Genomic DNA, 15,255 nt, shown 5'->3' with positions numbered 1-15,255 from the left:
GAAAAGCGGCGTCTGGTAAGACAAGGGGCGGGGGACTATGTATTTTTGTAAATAACAGCTGGTGCATGGTATCTAAGGAAGTCTCAAGCTATTGCTCGCCTGAGGTAAAGAATCTCACGATAAGCTGTAGACCACACTATCTGTATTTTTCGTAGCTGTTTACATGCCACCACAGACTGAGGCTGGCACAAAGACAGCATTGAATGAGCTGTGTTCCGCCATAAGCAAACAAGAAAACGTTCACCCAGAGGCGGCGCTCCTAGTAGCCGGGGACTTTAACGCAGGGAAACGTAAATCCGTTTTACCAAATTTCTATCAGCATGTTAAATGTGCAACCAGAGGGTAAAAAAATAAAATCATAAATTAACAAATAAAATAAAAACACTCTGGACCACCTTTACTCCACACACAGACACGCATACAAAGCTCTCCCTCGCCCTCCATTGGCAAATCTGACAATAATTCTATCCTCCTTACAAGCAAAAATTAAAGCAGGAAGCACCAGTGACTAGATCAATAAAAAAAGGAGGTTAGATGAAGCAGATGCTAAGCTACAGGACTGTTTTGCTAGGACAGACTGGAATATGTTCCAGGATTCCTCCGATGGCCTTGAGGAGTACACCACATCAGTCATTGGCTTCATCAATAAGTGCATCGATGACGTCATCCCCACAGTGACCATACGTACATACCCCAACCAGAAGCCATGGACTACAGGCAACATCCGCACTGAGCTAAAGGCTAGAGCTGCCACTTTCAAGGAGCGGGACTCTAACTCGGTAATCCAGCTATGCCCTCCGACAAAACGTTAAACAGGCAAAGCGCCAATACAAGACTAAGATCGAAACGTACTACACTGGCTCTGACGCTCGTCAGATGTGGCAGGGCTTGCAAACCATTACAGACTACAAAAGGGATGCACAGCCGAGAGCTGCCCAGTGACACAAGCCTACCAGACGAGCTAAACTACTTCTATGCTCGCTTCGACACAAATAACACTGAAACATGCATGAGCACCAGCTGTTCCAGAAGACTGTGTGATCATGCTCTCCGCAGCCGATGTAAGTAAGACCTTTAAACAGGTCAACATTCACAAGGCCGCGGGGCCAGACTGATTACTAGGACGTGTACTGCGAGCATGCGTTGACCAACTGGCAAGTGTCTTCACTGACATTTTCAACCTCTCCCTGTCCGAGTCTGCAATACCAACATGTTTTAAGCAGACCACCATAGTGCCTGTGCCCAAGAACACTAAGGCAACCTGCCTAAATGACTACAGACCCGTAGCACTCACATCTGTAGCCATGAAGTGCTTTGAAAGGCTGGTAATGGCTCACATCAACACCATCATCCCAGAAACCCTAGACCCACTCCAATTTGCATACCGCCCCAACAGATCCACAGACAACGCAATCTCTATTAAACTCCACAGTCCTCTTTCCCACCTGGACAAAAGGAACACCTATGTGAGAATGCCATTCATTGGCTACAGCACAGCGCTCAACACCATAGTGCCCTCAAAGCTCATCAATAAGCTAAGGACCCTGGGGTAGGTAACAACACATCCTCAACACAGGGGCCCCTCAAGGGTGCGTGCTCAGTCCCCTCCTGTACTCCCTGTTCACTCATGACTGCACAACCAGGCACGACTCCAACACCATCATTAAGTTTGCCGATGACACCGACAAGACAGCCTATAGGGAGGAGGTCAGAGACCTGGCCGTGTGGTGCCAGGACAACAACCTCTCCCTCAACATGATCAAGACACAGGACATGATTGTGGACTACAGGAAAAAGAGAACCGAGCACGCCCCCATTCTCATCGACGGGGCTGCAGGGGAGTAGGTTGAGAGCTTCAAGTTCCTTGGTGTCCATATCACCAACAAACTAACGTGGTTCAAGCACACCAAGACAGTCGTGAAGAGGGCACGGTAAAACCTATTCTCCCTCAGGAGACTGAAAATATTTGGCATGGGTCCTCAGATCCTCAAAAGGTTCTATAGCTGCACCATCGAGAGCATCCTGACTGGTTGCATCACCGCCTGGTATGGGAACTGCTCGGGCTCCGACCACAAGGCACTACAGAGGGTAGTGCGTACTTGCCCAGTACATCATCGGGGCCAAGCTTCCTGCCATCCAGGACCTCTATATCAGGCGCTGTCAGACGAAGGCCCTAAAAATTGTCAAAGACTCCACCCACTTTAGTCATAGACTGTTCTCTCTGCTACCGCATGGCAAACGGTAACAGAGCGCCAAGTCTAGGTCCAAGAAGCTTCTACCCCCAAGCCATGAGACTCCTGAACATTAATCAAAATGGCTACCCAGACTATTTGCATTGCCCCCCCCCTCTCTTTTACACCGCTGCTACTATCTGTTGTTATCATCTATGCATAGTCACTTTAAATAACTCTACCTACATATTACCTCAACTAACCGGTGCCCCTGCACATTTACTCTGTACCTGTACCCCCCTGTATATAGTCTCGCTATTGTTATTTTACTGCTGCTCTTTACTTACTTGTTACTTTTATTTCTTATTCATATCCGTATTTTTATATTGCATTGTTGGTTAGGGGCTCGTAAGTAAGCATTTCACTGTAAGGTTGTATTCGGTGCATGTGACCAATAAAATTTGATTTGAAATATGAATCACAACCTGACTAGACAGCCAAACCACCAAAACAGATTGCAGAGCAAATAAATATTTTTGGTCAAAAGCAAATCCATATTCAAAACAGTTTTATCTAAAAGAGGTCAAGGTGGTGGTTAACCTTGGGTCAACAAATGCAGGTTTACTAAGGCTAATATTAAACCAAATGTTTCAGAAGATAGGAACAGACAACAAGGTATTGGGCTCCATTTTGAAGAGGAACAAAGAAAAGCAAAGTCATGCTCTTTATGTGAAAGTGTGAGACAAGATCATAGATAAAGTGGATGTCACAGGCAGCAAACTGAGCGCAGTGTTAAAAATATGCCCCCATGACCTTTGCGTATCTGCAGCCAATAGAGTGGGCTAGCATATCCATGTGGTTGTTCTGGAAAGTGCCACTGCTCTCTGAACAATGGGGAAAAGTACTAGACAATTGTAAGCCTTCACGTGCCGAATCAGTCTGGCAAATGCTCAAAACCACCAGGAACCCAGGATTATATCTCCAATATCAACTATTTCACCCATACAATACAAAACACAGTAGCCTCCATGAAATATAGCGTAAGCTATTCTATATATACACACTGAACCAAAATATAAAAATCGGAAAATAACTTTTAAACTGAGGTACAGTTCATATAAGGAAATCAGTCAATAGAAATAAATGAATTAGGCCCTAATCTATGGATTTCACATGACTGGGCAGGGCGCAGTCATGGGTGGGCTTGGGAGGGCATAGGCCCACCCACTGGGGAGCCAGGTCCAGTCAATCAGAATGAGTTTCTCCCCACAAAAGGCCTTTATTACAGACAGAAATACTCCTCATTTTTATCAGCTGTCCAGGTGGCTGGTCTGACGATCCCGCAGATAAAGAAGCAGGATGTGGAGGTCCTGGACTGGCATGGTTACACGTGGTCTGTGGTTATGAGGCCGGTTGGACGTACTGCCAAATTCTAAGACAACAGAGTATGATAGAGAAATGAACATAAAATTCTATGGCAACAGCTTTGGTGGACATTCCTTTAGTCAGCATGCCAATTGAACACTCCCTCAAAACTTGACACATCTGTGGCATTGTGTTATGTGACAAAACTGCACATTTTAGAGTGACCTTTTATTATCCCCAGCACAAGGTGCATCTGTGTAATGATCATGCTGTTTAATCAGCTTCTTGATATACCAGACCTGTCAGGTGGATGGATTATATTGGCAAAGAAGAAATGCTCACTAACAGGGATGTAAACAAATGTGCAGCAATTGAGAGTATGGAACATTTCTGTGATCTTTTATTTCAGCTCATGAAACCAACACTTTACACGCTGCATTTATATTTTTGTTCAGTATAAATATGACATTTAGAAGACGCCTTTATCCAAAGTGACTTACAGTCATGTGTGCATACATTATTTTTAAGTATGGGTGGCCCCGGGAATCAAACCCTCAACCCGGACGGTGCAAGCGCCATGCTCTACCAACTGAGCCATACAGGACTACATATTAGGCCTAACTAAATGAATTGGGTTATGTAATTTAGGGAAAGGAATTATGTTTACAAAATAAGGAATTTAGTAATGTAAACTAGTGAGATTTTATTGACCTGATAATTTGTCATAAGTCAGAAATTATCCTGTTTTTGACAGATGACAGATAGCGGATGGCCTAAGTAAATGAAATATTGTGTGGCATTACCTAATTCCTGAGCCCTGCCTTAGTCTGGGATTTGACCTAAATTTACTGGTTTCCTGTGGTGAACTCAAATATATCTTTGCTTTGTAAGGCATTTGGACAAGGGGAGCTCACGTGTCCATAAGTGACCTCACATTTGCACCTGACCTCTTATTCAAAAACGTGTTTCTCCTCACATCACTTTGGTGAGATAGCCTCCCCCTTTCCTTTGTTGCCCCTGCCTGCATTTTTGGCTTAAATTATTTTATTTACTTGAGAAAAGTTGTTGTTGCCCTTCATTTTTGCAATACTGGCCCTATGAAAATATGTAGAGAAAAATTAAAGGGGTGGGCAACAGTGCATTCGAAAAGTATTCAGACCCCTTGACTTTCTCCATATTTTGTTGTTACGTTACAGCCTTATTCTAAAATGGATTAAATAGTTTCCCCCCCTAATTAATCTACACACAATACCCCATGACAAACAAAAAAACAGATGAACATTTTTGCAAATGTATAAGATATCTAAATGTGATATTTCAATTGGTATAAGTATTCAGACCCTTTACTCAGTATTTTGTTAAATAACCTTTGGCAGTGATTACAGCCCCAAGTCTTCTTGGGTATGACGCTACAAGCTTGGCGCACCTGTATTTGGGGAGTTTTACCATTTTTCTCTGCAGATCCTCTCAAGCTTTGTCAGGTTGGATGGGGAGTGTCACTGCACAGCTGGGCTCTGGCTGGGCCACTCAAGGACATTCAGAGACTTGTCCCAAAGCCACTCCTGCGTTGTCTTGGCTGTGTGCTTAGGGTTGTTTTGGAAAACTCCAAGCGGGCTGTCATGTGCCTTTTACTAATGAGTGGCTTCCGTCTGGCCACTAACATAAAAGTCTGATTGTTGGAGTGCTGCAGAGATGGTTGTCCTTCTGGAAGGTTCTCCCACCTTTACAAAGGAACTCTGGAGCCCTTTCAGAGTGACCATCAGGTTCTTGGCCACCTCTGACCAAGGCCCTTCTCCACCGATTGCTCAGTTTGGTCAGGCAGCCAGCACTAGGAAGAATCTTGGTGATTCCTAACGTCTTCCATTTAAGAATGATGGAAGCCACTGTGTTCTTGGGGACCTTTAATGCAGCAGAAATGTGTTGGTACCCTTCCCCAGATCTTTCTAGACACAATCCTGTCTGTGAGCTATACGGACAAGTCTTTTAACCTCATGGCTTGGTTTTTGCTCTGACATGCACTGTCAACTCTGGGACATTATATAGACAGGTGTTTGGAAAGGCACATCATGTCCAGTCAACTGAATTTACCACAGGTGAACTCCAAGTTGTAGAAACATCAAGGATGATCAATGGAAACAGGATGCACCTAAGCTCAATTTTGAGTCTCATAGCAAAGGGTCTGAATACTTATGTAAATAAGGCATCTGTTTTTAATTTTTTATCAAATTTGCAACAGTTTAAAACCTGTTTCACTTTGTTATTATGGGGTATTATGTTTAGATTGATGAGGAAAACATGAATGTAGTCCATTTTAGAATAAGGCTAACGGAACAAAATGTGGAAAATGGAAAGGGTACTGAATACTTTGCACTGTATGAGCCCATTCAATCTGGCCCTCGGAAGGTTTTTGGGAAATTATTATTTTGGGTAAAAAAAAAAATGTTTAAACCCTCCAGGCAACTCTAGAACATCTGATAGAAAGTATGCAGACATTATTATGGACCTACACGTTAAAAAAAACGTGTAGGTCCATAATAATGTCTGCATACTTTCTATCAGATGTTCAAGAGTTGCCTGGAGGGTTTAAAATTTTTTTTTTTTACCCATATATATATATATATATATATATTAAAAATAAATAATTTATACATTTTTCTGGCCCACAAATGGCTTTTGCCAAACAAATCGGTCTGAATCTTGAAATCCCGATGTGTCCCTCAAGTCAAAATTATTGCTCACCCCGATGTAGAAACATATAAATAGGAAGAGCCATCTCTTTAAGCTATAGCCCAGTGGTCACCAACCTTTGAGTCAATATCACTTTCACAGTCAAAAAGCTAGCCGAGACCTGCCACTAAGATTTTTTTTTCTCCCATGACTTTAAACAAAATGTAAGCCTATGCAACATTAACCGAATAAAAACTGTTCTGTAGGAATTAGGTTTGGGCAGTAGGCTTAATACAGCATATTGGCTATGCTCGGCCTGCCAATATTGTTCTTCTCAGTCCATATTATATAATAAACTCGAGCTTTGATAACAAAATAGATCAGTTGTTGTATCACTTGCGAGGCACAGCTGAGCATAAATTGAAATAATTTGCTTTTTTATTTTACAGTATTGATGGTACCTGAGGAGGGAGGGAGAGAGCAGCAGAGGGTCCACCTCTCACGGTCCCTGCTCTACCCTTTCCTATGGTGAGTCTGACCAGAGAGAGGGGACTCAGTCTTCATGTTGTTCCCATGGCCAGAGAAAGTAAAATATTTCTTGATATTAAAATAGACACTACAAGCTGCTAATAATGAAAATGCAGGCCTATCAATACACTTGGTTACTCATTCATCGCAGCTGCAACGCGAGTGGAAGTAGGAAGAAAAGCATTTTATGTTTTGTAAAAGTGTTGAATAAAAATAGGGTTGACAGAGCTGAAGAAACACAGACATGAACGCACTCAAAAACAGCAACTCTTCACTGTATTCTTTGACAGTCTTTCCAGTCATGGTTTTAAAAGTTATGAAATCTCACGTAGGCTAGTATGAAAATTTGCTCTGGGGTCGTGGAAGCTGTAGGCACGGTGATTTGAGCGCTGTAGGCGCACTTGATTTAGCCACAGCGGTCCTGGTTTGCCGGCTAGGCGGAATGTGTCCCTTCAGACAAATGAAATGGTTCAAAATGGGAACACTTTGCCTACCCGGCGTGCAGGGCTTGTGAATCAAGTCCACCGACCACCAACAGAGCAAGACGAAGAAAAATAGAAAATAGGAGCGCAAACCTTTATCGTTGAGCTTTTCTACATAAACGTTTGGTGATCGATCGGGATCGACCGGTTGGTGATCCCTGCTGTAGCCTACTCCTCCTCAGTCCCTCTTTAGTTTTATGTACACTACTGTTCAAAAGTTTGGGGTCGCTTAGAAAATGTCCTTGTTTTTGAAAGAAAAGCAAATTTTTGGTCCATTAAAATAACATCAAATTGATCAATGTCTACACTGTATTTCTGTTAATGTTGTAAATGACTATTGTAGCTGGAAACGGCAGAAATGTTATGGAATATGTACATAGGCGTACAGAAGACCATTATCAGCAACCATCACTCCTGTGTTCCAATGCCACGTTGTGTTAGCTAATCCAAGTTTATCATTTCAAAAGACTAATTGATCATTAGAAAACCCTTTTGCAATTATGTTAGCACAGCTGAAAACTGTTGTCCTGATTAAAGAAGCAATAAAACTGGCCTTCTTTAGACTAGTTGAGTATCTGGAGCATCAGCATTTGTGGGATGATATTACTAGATAAACTAGTAATATCATCAACCATGTGTAGTTAACTAGTGATTATGATTGATTGTTTTTTATAAGATAAGTTTAATGCTAGCTAGCAACTTACCTTGGCTTCTTACTGCATTCGCGTAACAGGCAGGCTCCTCATGGAGTGCAATGTAAAGCAGGTGGTTAGAGCGTTGGGCTAGTTAACCGTAAGGTTGCAAGATTGAATCCCCGAGCTGACAAGGTAAAAATCTGTCGTTCTGCCCCTGAACAAGGCAGTTAACTCACCATTCCTAGGCCGTCATTGAAAATAAGAATGTGTTCTTAATTGACTTGCCTAGTTAAATAAAGGTATAAAAAATAAATACAAAATAAAATAAATAAATAAAATCGGCCAAATCGGTGTCCAAAAATACCGATTTCCGATTGTTATGAAAACGTGAAATCGGCCCTAATTAATCGTCCATTCCGATTAATTGGTCGACCTCTAGTTTCCCCTATTAATTTATGCTAATTTTGTTACCATTCTGGTAATAGGGGCCCAATGGGCTTTTCTTGCATTTTAGCGCCCCATTGGGTGTCATGCCGGTAATACCGTAAATCCCAGAATGAGAGAAGAACGGTATGATATGAACATTTGGATACCGCTCAAGCCTAATGCTCTTAAACATTCCCTCTCTTCCCCAGAGCACCCTCAGCAGGATAGGGGGAAACATCCAGTCTTCAGGGTTCCAGTATCTTCAACCTAGCTTCCTTTTCCCCTGAAAACCGGATGTGGGGATCCCGCCCAGGCATTTATTTTAATCCTGCCACGTTAGGTTACCCACAGAGAGCCCCTTGTACCCTCCTGTTCATCTTCCCCTCGTATTTCCTACCCTCTGCTTCTCCCGTGTGATTGTCTCCGAGCACCTGACTTGTTTCTGCCCACCCCAGTCCCCAACTCAGCACCAGATCCATATGAAGGACATGAGTCATGACAGGCTGCCAGTGTCAACTCGCTAGTTCTGTACTTACTTAACAGATATGGACATTTATAGCATGTGCATGCGTGTAGGAGGAAAAATATATTCTTGGAAATGTTAAGTTAGATGGCATCTTTATCTTAGACTGAAGTCACTAAACCCTGGCAGGGATGACATTCTTGAAGAAATAAAATGCGAGCTCATTGCTTGTTTTTGTGTTAGTAGTTTAGGCTAGACACAACAATGGGAGTCTGTTTGGTATTGATGTCCACATCAGCAGACTGACACAAATACCAAATGAAAAAGGTTTAATCCTCTGGCTTTAACAGGAAAAATACAATAACAACAACCCGGGAATAATCGCTTAAGCAGTATTAATGTTCAAATATCGGAATGTGGTTGGAAAATAAGAGTCACCTAATTTAAAGAGGTGTGTTCATAAAGAGGTGGGTTGTACGAGACCTTGGTAATTCACTGGGTATTACTACTTTACTCATGCTTTTCAGAGTTTACTGATGTAAACCACAGCAACAATGTGGGGTGTTTTCTTTAACATGTTATGAAAGGGACAGTCACATGAATGTGATGCTCCAGAGTTTTTGCATAATTTCAGCTAGTAGATTTGAAAGTAGTGCTCACGAGCCAAAATGGGTCCTTGAAAATTGTGCCCAAATGTGTACTGTCATCCATGTTTCGTCCTGAAATTTGCATAACATTTTACAAATAGGTAAGCGCTTAAGATCCCGGACTGCATCTGTATAAGAACAACTGAGTGGGAACCTACACAAATTGAAAATACAAATTTTCACAACATTCCATATTAGACACTAATTTTAAATCAAAGACATCTGTTATAGATAGGACTTTATGGGCTAGAAAACTCATATTTCCCACCAACTCAAAAATGTAAAAAACACTTAACCAGGGAGTCAACATAAAGTGTTTATCCTGACACAGTGCTAAATAGCATGCTTGAACTCACTGCTTTTCACCTACTCCTTCACAATAAGTTATTGACTTACTATAGCGAGATATGAACCCTCACACTTACCATAAGCTCGAGCTCAGTGCGATGAACCCCCAGTTTCTTGAGCCCAATGGACAGGTCGTTGACGCAGATGCCCCCATCACCATTCACGTCCAGGACTTGAAACAGCACTTTCAGTCTATGGTCCTGCTCGGGTCCACCACAAAGTTCGCATGGGTATGATGGCTCACAGGAGTCATCACAGGAACCTGTGATCTCTACTGACAACGGACGCTCCCGAGTTAGAGGTGAGGATGTGAAAGATGATGAGGATGCGCCCCCAGCACCCTCGAGCCCTCCACCGGGGTCAGAACCCATGTGGGCCTCCTCTGTTCGGCATTGACAAAAGACCCCGCTGAGCAAGGGTGACACAAAAGTCCCTTGCTGGTGCATCATACGGATGGAACCAATAATGTCAAACTACTACGATCAATGACGATATTTTACAATATCGAAGTGTGGTGACGTGTGGTAGCTTTGCTAGCTGTCTATTTTAGCCACCATGTCACGTGCGTTATAACCCCAAATTGTTAAGGATTGCTAAAGTAGTAGCTACAGACTAAACAGTAAAATGTTGTAGACTTTGCAATTTAACTTTCTTATTCCACTGTTATGCCTGTTTAGTCCAAAACGGTTGACTTATTATCTGCTAACTCAGTTGGTTTACTAGCGTTAGCTACTAACGTTAGCTACAGCTGAGAAATGAGGTGGATTAGAATGTAACGTTAGTCAATTTAGACAAGTTTCAGTGCCACGAAAATCCCTTCAGAGATACCTTCTACTGTTCGTGAAGAGGTCCACTTTCTTGTCTTGACTAAGGTCCCGGCGAAATCCTCCCGTTTGAATTGGCGGTCGGTTTGATAGTGATGACACAAAATAAACCGGTATCGTATGAGGGCTGTTCCTGCCACAAATTGGGCCAGTTCGTTTTGCATGGCCCGGTTCCCCGAGTTGGTGGTGAGTTTACCACTTGACCAATGGAATCACAGATAGAACCAGATATTTCACCGGATGTATAAATGTGACGCATCCGGTTGCTGTTTCCGCTCACTACCAAATATGGTGATGAGAGGAAGCCCAGTGGCCAGCAATGGGAGAAGATGGAGCGCGATGGATTTTGGCAGACATTCTGCTCATTTTCTCATTGATGAAACATTTGATCTCCATACTGTTTTCTGTTTCCAAAACTAGAATTTGTAACAAACAGAGTGGACTGTGTTTTGTAGACTTTCTAAAAATGGCGTTGTTTAGAAGGATTGCAAGGGCGAATTTAGTTATTGCACACGCGCACTTCACAGAGCAAGTTCCCTAATGGAAATATACAAATAAAATATTGAACCTTCCTTTAACTAGGCAAGTCAGTTAAGAACACATTCTTATTTACAATGACGGCCTACCAAAAGGCAAAAGGCCTCCTGCGGGGACAGGAGCCTGGGATTAAAAATAAAAAATAAATACAATATAAATATAGGACAAAACATACATCACAACAAGAGAGACAACACAACACTACATAAAGAGAGACCTAAGACAACAACATAGCAAGGCAGCAACACATGACAACACAGCATGGTAGCAACACAACATAACAACAACATGGTAGCAACACAACATGGTAGCAGCATAAAACATGGTACAAACATTATTGGCACAGACAACAGCACAAAGGGCAAGAAGGTAGAGACAACAATACATCACACAAAGCAGCCACAACTGTCAGTAAGAGTGTCCATGATTGAGTATTTGAATGAAGAGATTGAGATAAAACTGTCCAGTTTGAGTGTTTGTTGCAGCTCGTTCCAGTCACTAGCTGCAGCGAACTGAAAAGAGGAGCGACCCAGGGATGTGTGTGCTTTGGGGACCTTTAACAGAATGTGACTGGCTGAACGGTGTTGTATGTATAGGATGAGGGCTGCAGTAGATATCTCAGATTGGGGGGAGTGAGGCCTCAGAGGGTTTTATAAATAAGCATCAACCAGTGGGTCTTGCGACGGGTATACAGAGATGACCAGTTTACAGAGGAGTATAGAGTGCAGTGATGTGTCCTATAAGGGGCATTGATGGCAAATCTGATGGCCGATTGGTAAAGAACATTAGCCGCTCAAGAGCACCCTTACCCTGCCGATCTATAAATGATGTCTCCGTAATCTAGCATGGGTAGGATGGTCATCTGAATCAGGGATAGTTTGGCAGCTGGGGTGAAAGAGAAGCGATTACGATGGAGGAAACCAAGTCTAGATTTAACTTTAGCCTGCAGCTTTGATATGTGCTGAGAGAAAGACCGTCTATCCATACTCCCAAGTACTTGTATGAGGTGACTACCTCAAGCTCTAAACCCTCAGAGGTAGTAATAACACCTGTGGGAAGAGGGGCATTCTTCTTACCAAACCACATTACCTTTGTTTTGGAGGTGTTCAGAACAAGGTTAAGGGTAGAGAAAGCTTGTTGGACACCAACAAAGCTTTGTTGTAGAGCATTTAACGCAAAATCCGGGGAGGGGCCAGCTGAGTATAAGACTGTATCATCTGCATATAAATGGATGAGAGCTTCCTACCTGAGCTATGTTGTTGATGTAAATTGAGAAGAGCGTGGGGCCTAAGATTGAGCCTTGGTGTACTCCCTTGGTGACAGGCAGTGGCTGAGACAGCAGATTTTCTGACTTTATACACTGCACTCTTTGAGAGAGGTAGTTAGCAAACCAGGCCAAAGACCCCTCAGAGACACCAATACTCCTTAGCCGGCCCACAAGAATGGAATGGTCTACCGCATCAAAAGCTTTGGCCATGTCAATAAAAATAGCAGCACAATATTGCTTAGAATCAAGAGCAATGGTGACATCATTGAGGACCTTTAAGTTTGCAGTGACATCCATAACTGTGTCAGCCAAGAAATCTACTTTCCTACGCAATAAAAATCTGCGGTTTGCTGAAGACTTATCGAAAGCAGACAGAGAAAGGAGAGAGAAACTGTGGCCAGCTGTGGAAAAAGCAGGAAAAGAATGGAAAGCATCTTACTTCATCGGAGGGCGCACTTTCATCAACGGATCCGAAATCAACCTTCCTCCTTGAGAACTGTCATAAGCTGTGCCTGGTGGTCAACATAGGCTACCTAGATAGCTACCTGTTAGGGGTGTGTACGGAGGTGAAGTCAGGTGCAGGAGATCAGAGTGTAGTAAACAGGCGCACTTTAATTCCGGTCCAAAAACGACAGCACATAAAAACATAAATGTGCCAAAAACACGGAACATAACAAAAGTATGGCGCCTGACAATATCCACATAACAATAAACAATTACACACAAAGACATGGAGGGGAACAGAGGACTAAATACATGCAGTGTGATTATGGATTGAAAACCAGGTGTGTATGGAACAAGACAAAACAAATGGACATATGAGAAATGGAGCGGCGATGGCTACAAAGCCGGTGACGTCGATCGCCGAACGCCGCCCGAACAAGGAGAGGACAGTGCCCCCCCATGACGCGCGGCTCCAGCGGCGCGCCGACACCAGCCTCGGGGACGACCCGGAGGGCGAGGTGCAGGGCGATCCGGCCGGCGACGGTGAAACTCCCGGGGTCCAAAACATCCGCAACCGGGACCCAGCACCTCTCCTCCGGACCGTATCCCTCCCACTCCACGAGGTACTGAAGGCCCCCTGCCCGACGCCTCGAATCCAGGATGGAACGAACGGAGTACGCCGGGGCACCCTCGATATCCAGAGGGGGCGGAGGGACCTCCCACACCTCAGATTCCTGGAGCGGACCAGCCACCACCGGCCTGAGGAGAGACACATGGAACAAGGGGTTAATACGGTAATCAGAGGGAAGCTGTAATCTGTACCACACCTCGTTCACCCTCCTCAGGACTTTGAATGGCCTCACAAACCGCGGACCCAGCTTCCGGGCAGGGCAGGCGGAGGGGCAGGTTTCGGGTCGAGAGCCAGACCCGGTCCCCCAGTGCGAACACCGGGGTCTCACTGCGGTGACGGTCCGCTCTGATCTTTTGGCGAAGCGTGGCTCGCTGGAGGTGAACATGGGCGGCCTCCCATGTCTCCTCCGCGCGCCTGAACCAGTCGTCCACCGCAGAAGCCTCGGTCTGACCCTGATTCCACGGCGCCAGAACCGGCTGGTACCCCAATACGCACTGAAAAGGGGGAAAGGTTAGTGGAGAAGTGGCGAAGCGAGTTCTGCGCCATCTCGGCCCAGGGCACGAACGACACCCACTCCCCTGGCCGGTCCTGGCAATAGGACCGCAGAAACCTGCCAACATCCTGGTTGACTCGGGGTGAAAACCCGAGGTAAGGCTGATCGAGACCCCCAGACGTTCCATGAACGCCTTCCAGACTCTTGACCTGAACTGGGGACCCCGATCAGACACTATATCCTCAGGCACCCCGTAGTGCCGGAAGACGTGAGTAAACAGGGCTTCCGCAGTCTGTAGGGCCGTAGGAAGACCGGGCAGAGGGAGGAGACAACAGGACTTAGAGAAACGATCCACAACGACCAGGATCGTAGTGTTTCCCTGTGAAAGAGGTATATTGGTAAAAAAATCCACAGACAGGTGTGACCAAGGTCGTTGTGAAACGGGTAAGGGGTGTATTTACTATTTATATAAATAATTTAGACAAAAATGTCCAAAATGTGCAACTTCATTTTTATGCTGATGATACTGTTATTTATTGTTGTGCCTCGTCTCTTACAAAAGCTTTCCAGAACTTGCAAACTGCTTTTTATACTGTTCAACATACCTTGTGTCAATTGAAGCTTATCCTCAATACTGACAAAACTAAACTAATGGTGTTTTCTAAAGCAAGAAATAGACCTCTGAACCTTTCACCTATTACTACCTGTCAGGGCAAGGAGATTGAGGTTGTAACCTCATATAAATATCTTGGAATTTTGATTGATGATGGCCTCTCTTTTAAAATGCATATTCAACGACTTACAAAAAAATTGAAGCTGAAATTGGGATTTCATTTTAGGAATAAGGCCTGTTTTTCTTTTGAAGCCAGAAGAAGGCTAGTATCAGCTACATTTATGCCTTTACTAGACTATGGGGATATTTTATATATGAATGCTTCCGCTCAGTGTTTGAGATCAATTGACACCCTTTACCATGGCACTTTGAGATTTATTTTAAACTGCAAACCCTTACGCACTACTGCACTTTGTATACCAGGGTTGGCTGGCCTTCTCTAGTCACTCGTAGGCTCAGTCACTGGTATACTTTTATTTACAAAGCCATTTTGGGTTTACTACCTTTTTATTTGGGCATTTTTATTGTTCAGAAATGTGGTGGGTACTCTCTTCGTTCGCTGGACTTTATCCTGCTAACTGTTCCAAATGTCCGAACTGAATTTGGTAAAAGGGCTTTTATGTACTCTGCGCCATCGTCTTGGAATGCCTTACAAAATACTTTTAAACTGGAAGAACTTGTCCCGATTGGTATTTTTAAATCACTGATGAATGA

At 43.8% G+C, this 15,255-nt stretch overlaps 1 protein-coding gene across 2 annotated transcripts in view; it reads right to left on the bottom strand.

The window, feature by feature from the left end:
• slc25a25b (solute carrier family 25 member 25b) overlaps positions 1-10,710 on the bottom strand; it is a 48,656-nt gene extending 37,946 nt beyond the window's left edge. For both annotated transcript variants that reach the window (XM_014143088.2, XM_014143092.2), the window contains exon 1: positions 9,810-10,710. In XM_014143088.2, coding sequence (XP_013998563.1) covers positions 9,810-10,181 — 372 coding nt within the window. In that variant the 5' untranslated portion in view covers positions 10,182-10,710. The remainder of the gene's footprint in view (positions 1-9,809) is intronic.
• Between the last annotated feature and the right edge of the window lie 4,545 nt (positions 10,711-15,255).

The sequence above is a fragment of the Salmo salar genome, chromosome ssa01 (genome assembly GCF_905237065.1).
Source record: "Salmo salar chromosome ssa01, Ssal_v3.1, whole genome shotgun sequence".
NCBI lineage: Eukaryota > Metazoa > Chordata > Actinopteri > Salmoniformes > Salmonidae > Salmo > Salmo salar.
Note: the sequence above shows the minus strand (reverse complement) of the source record. Positions and strands in the feature narration are given on the sequence as shown.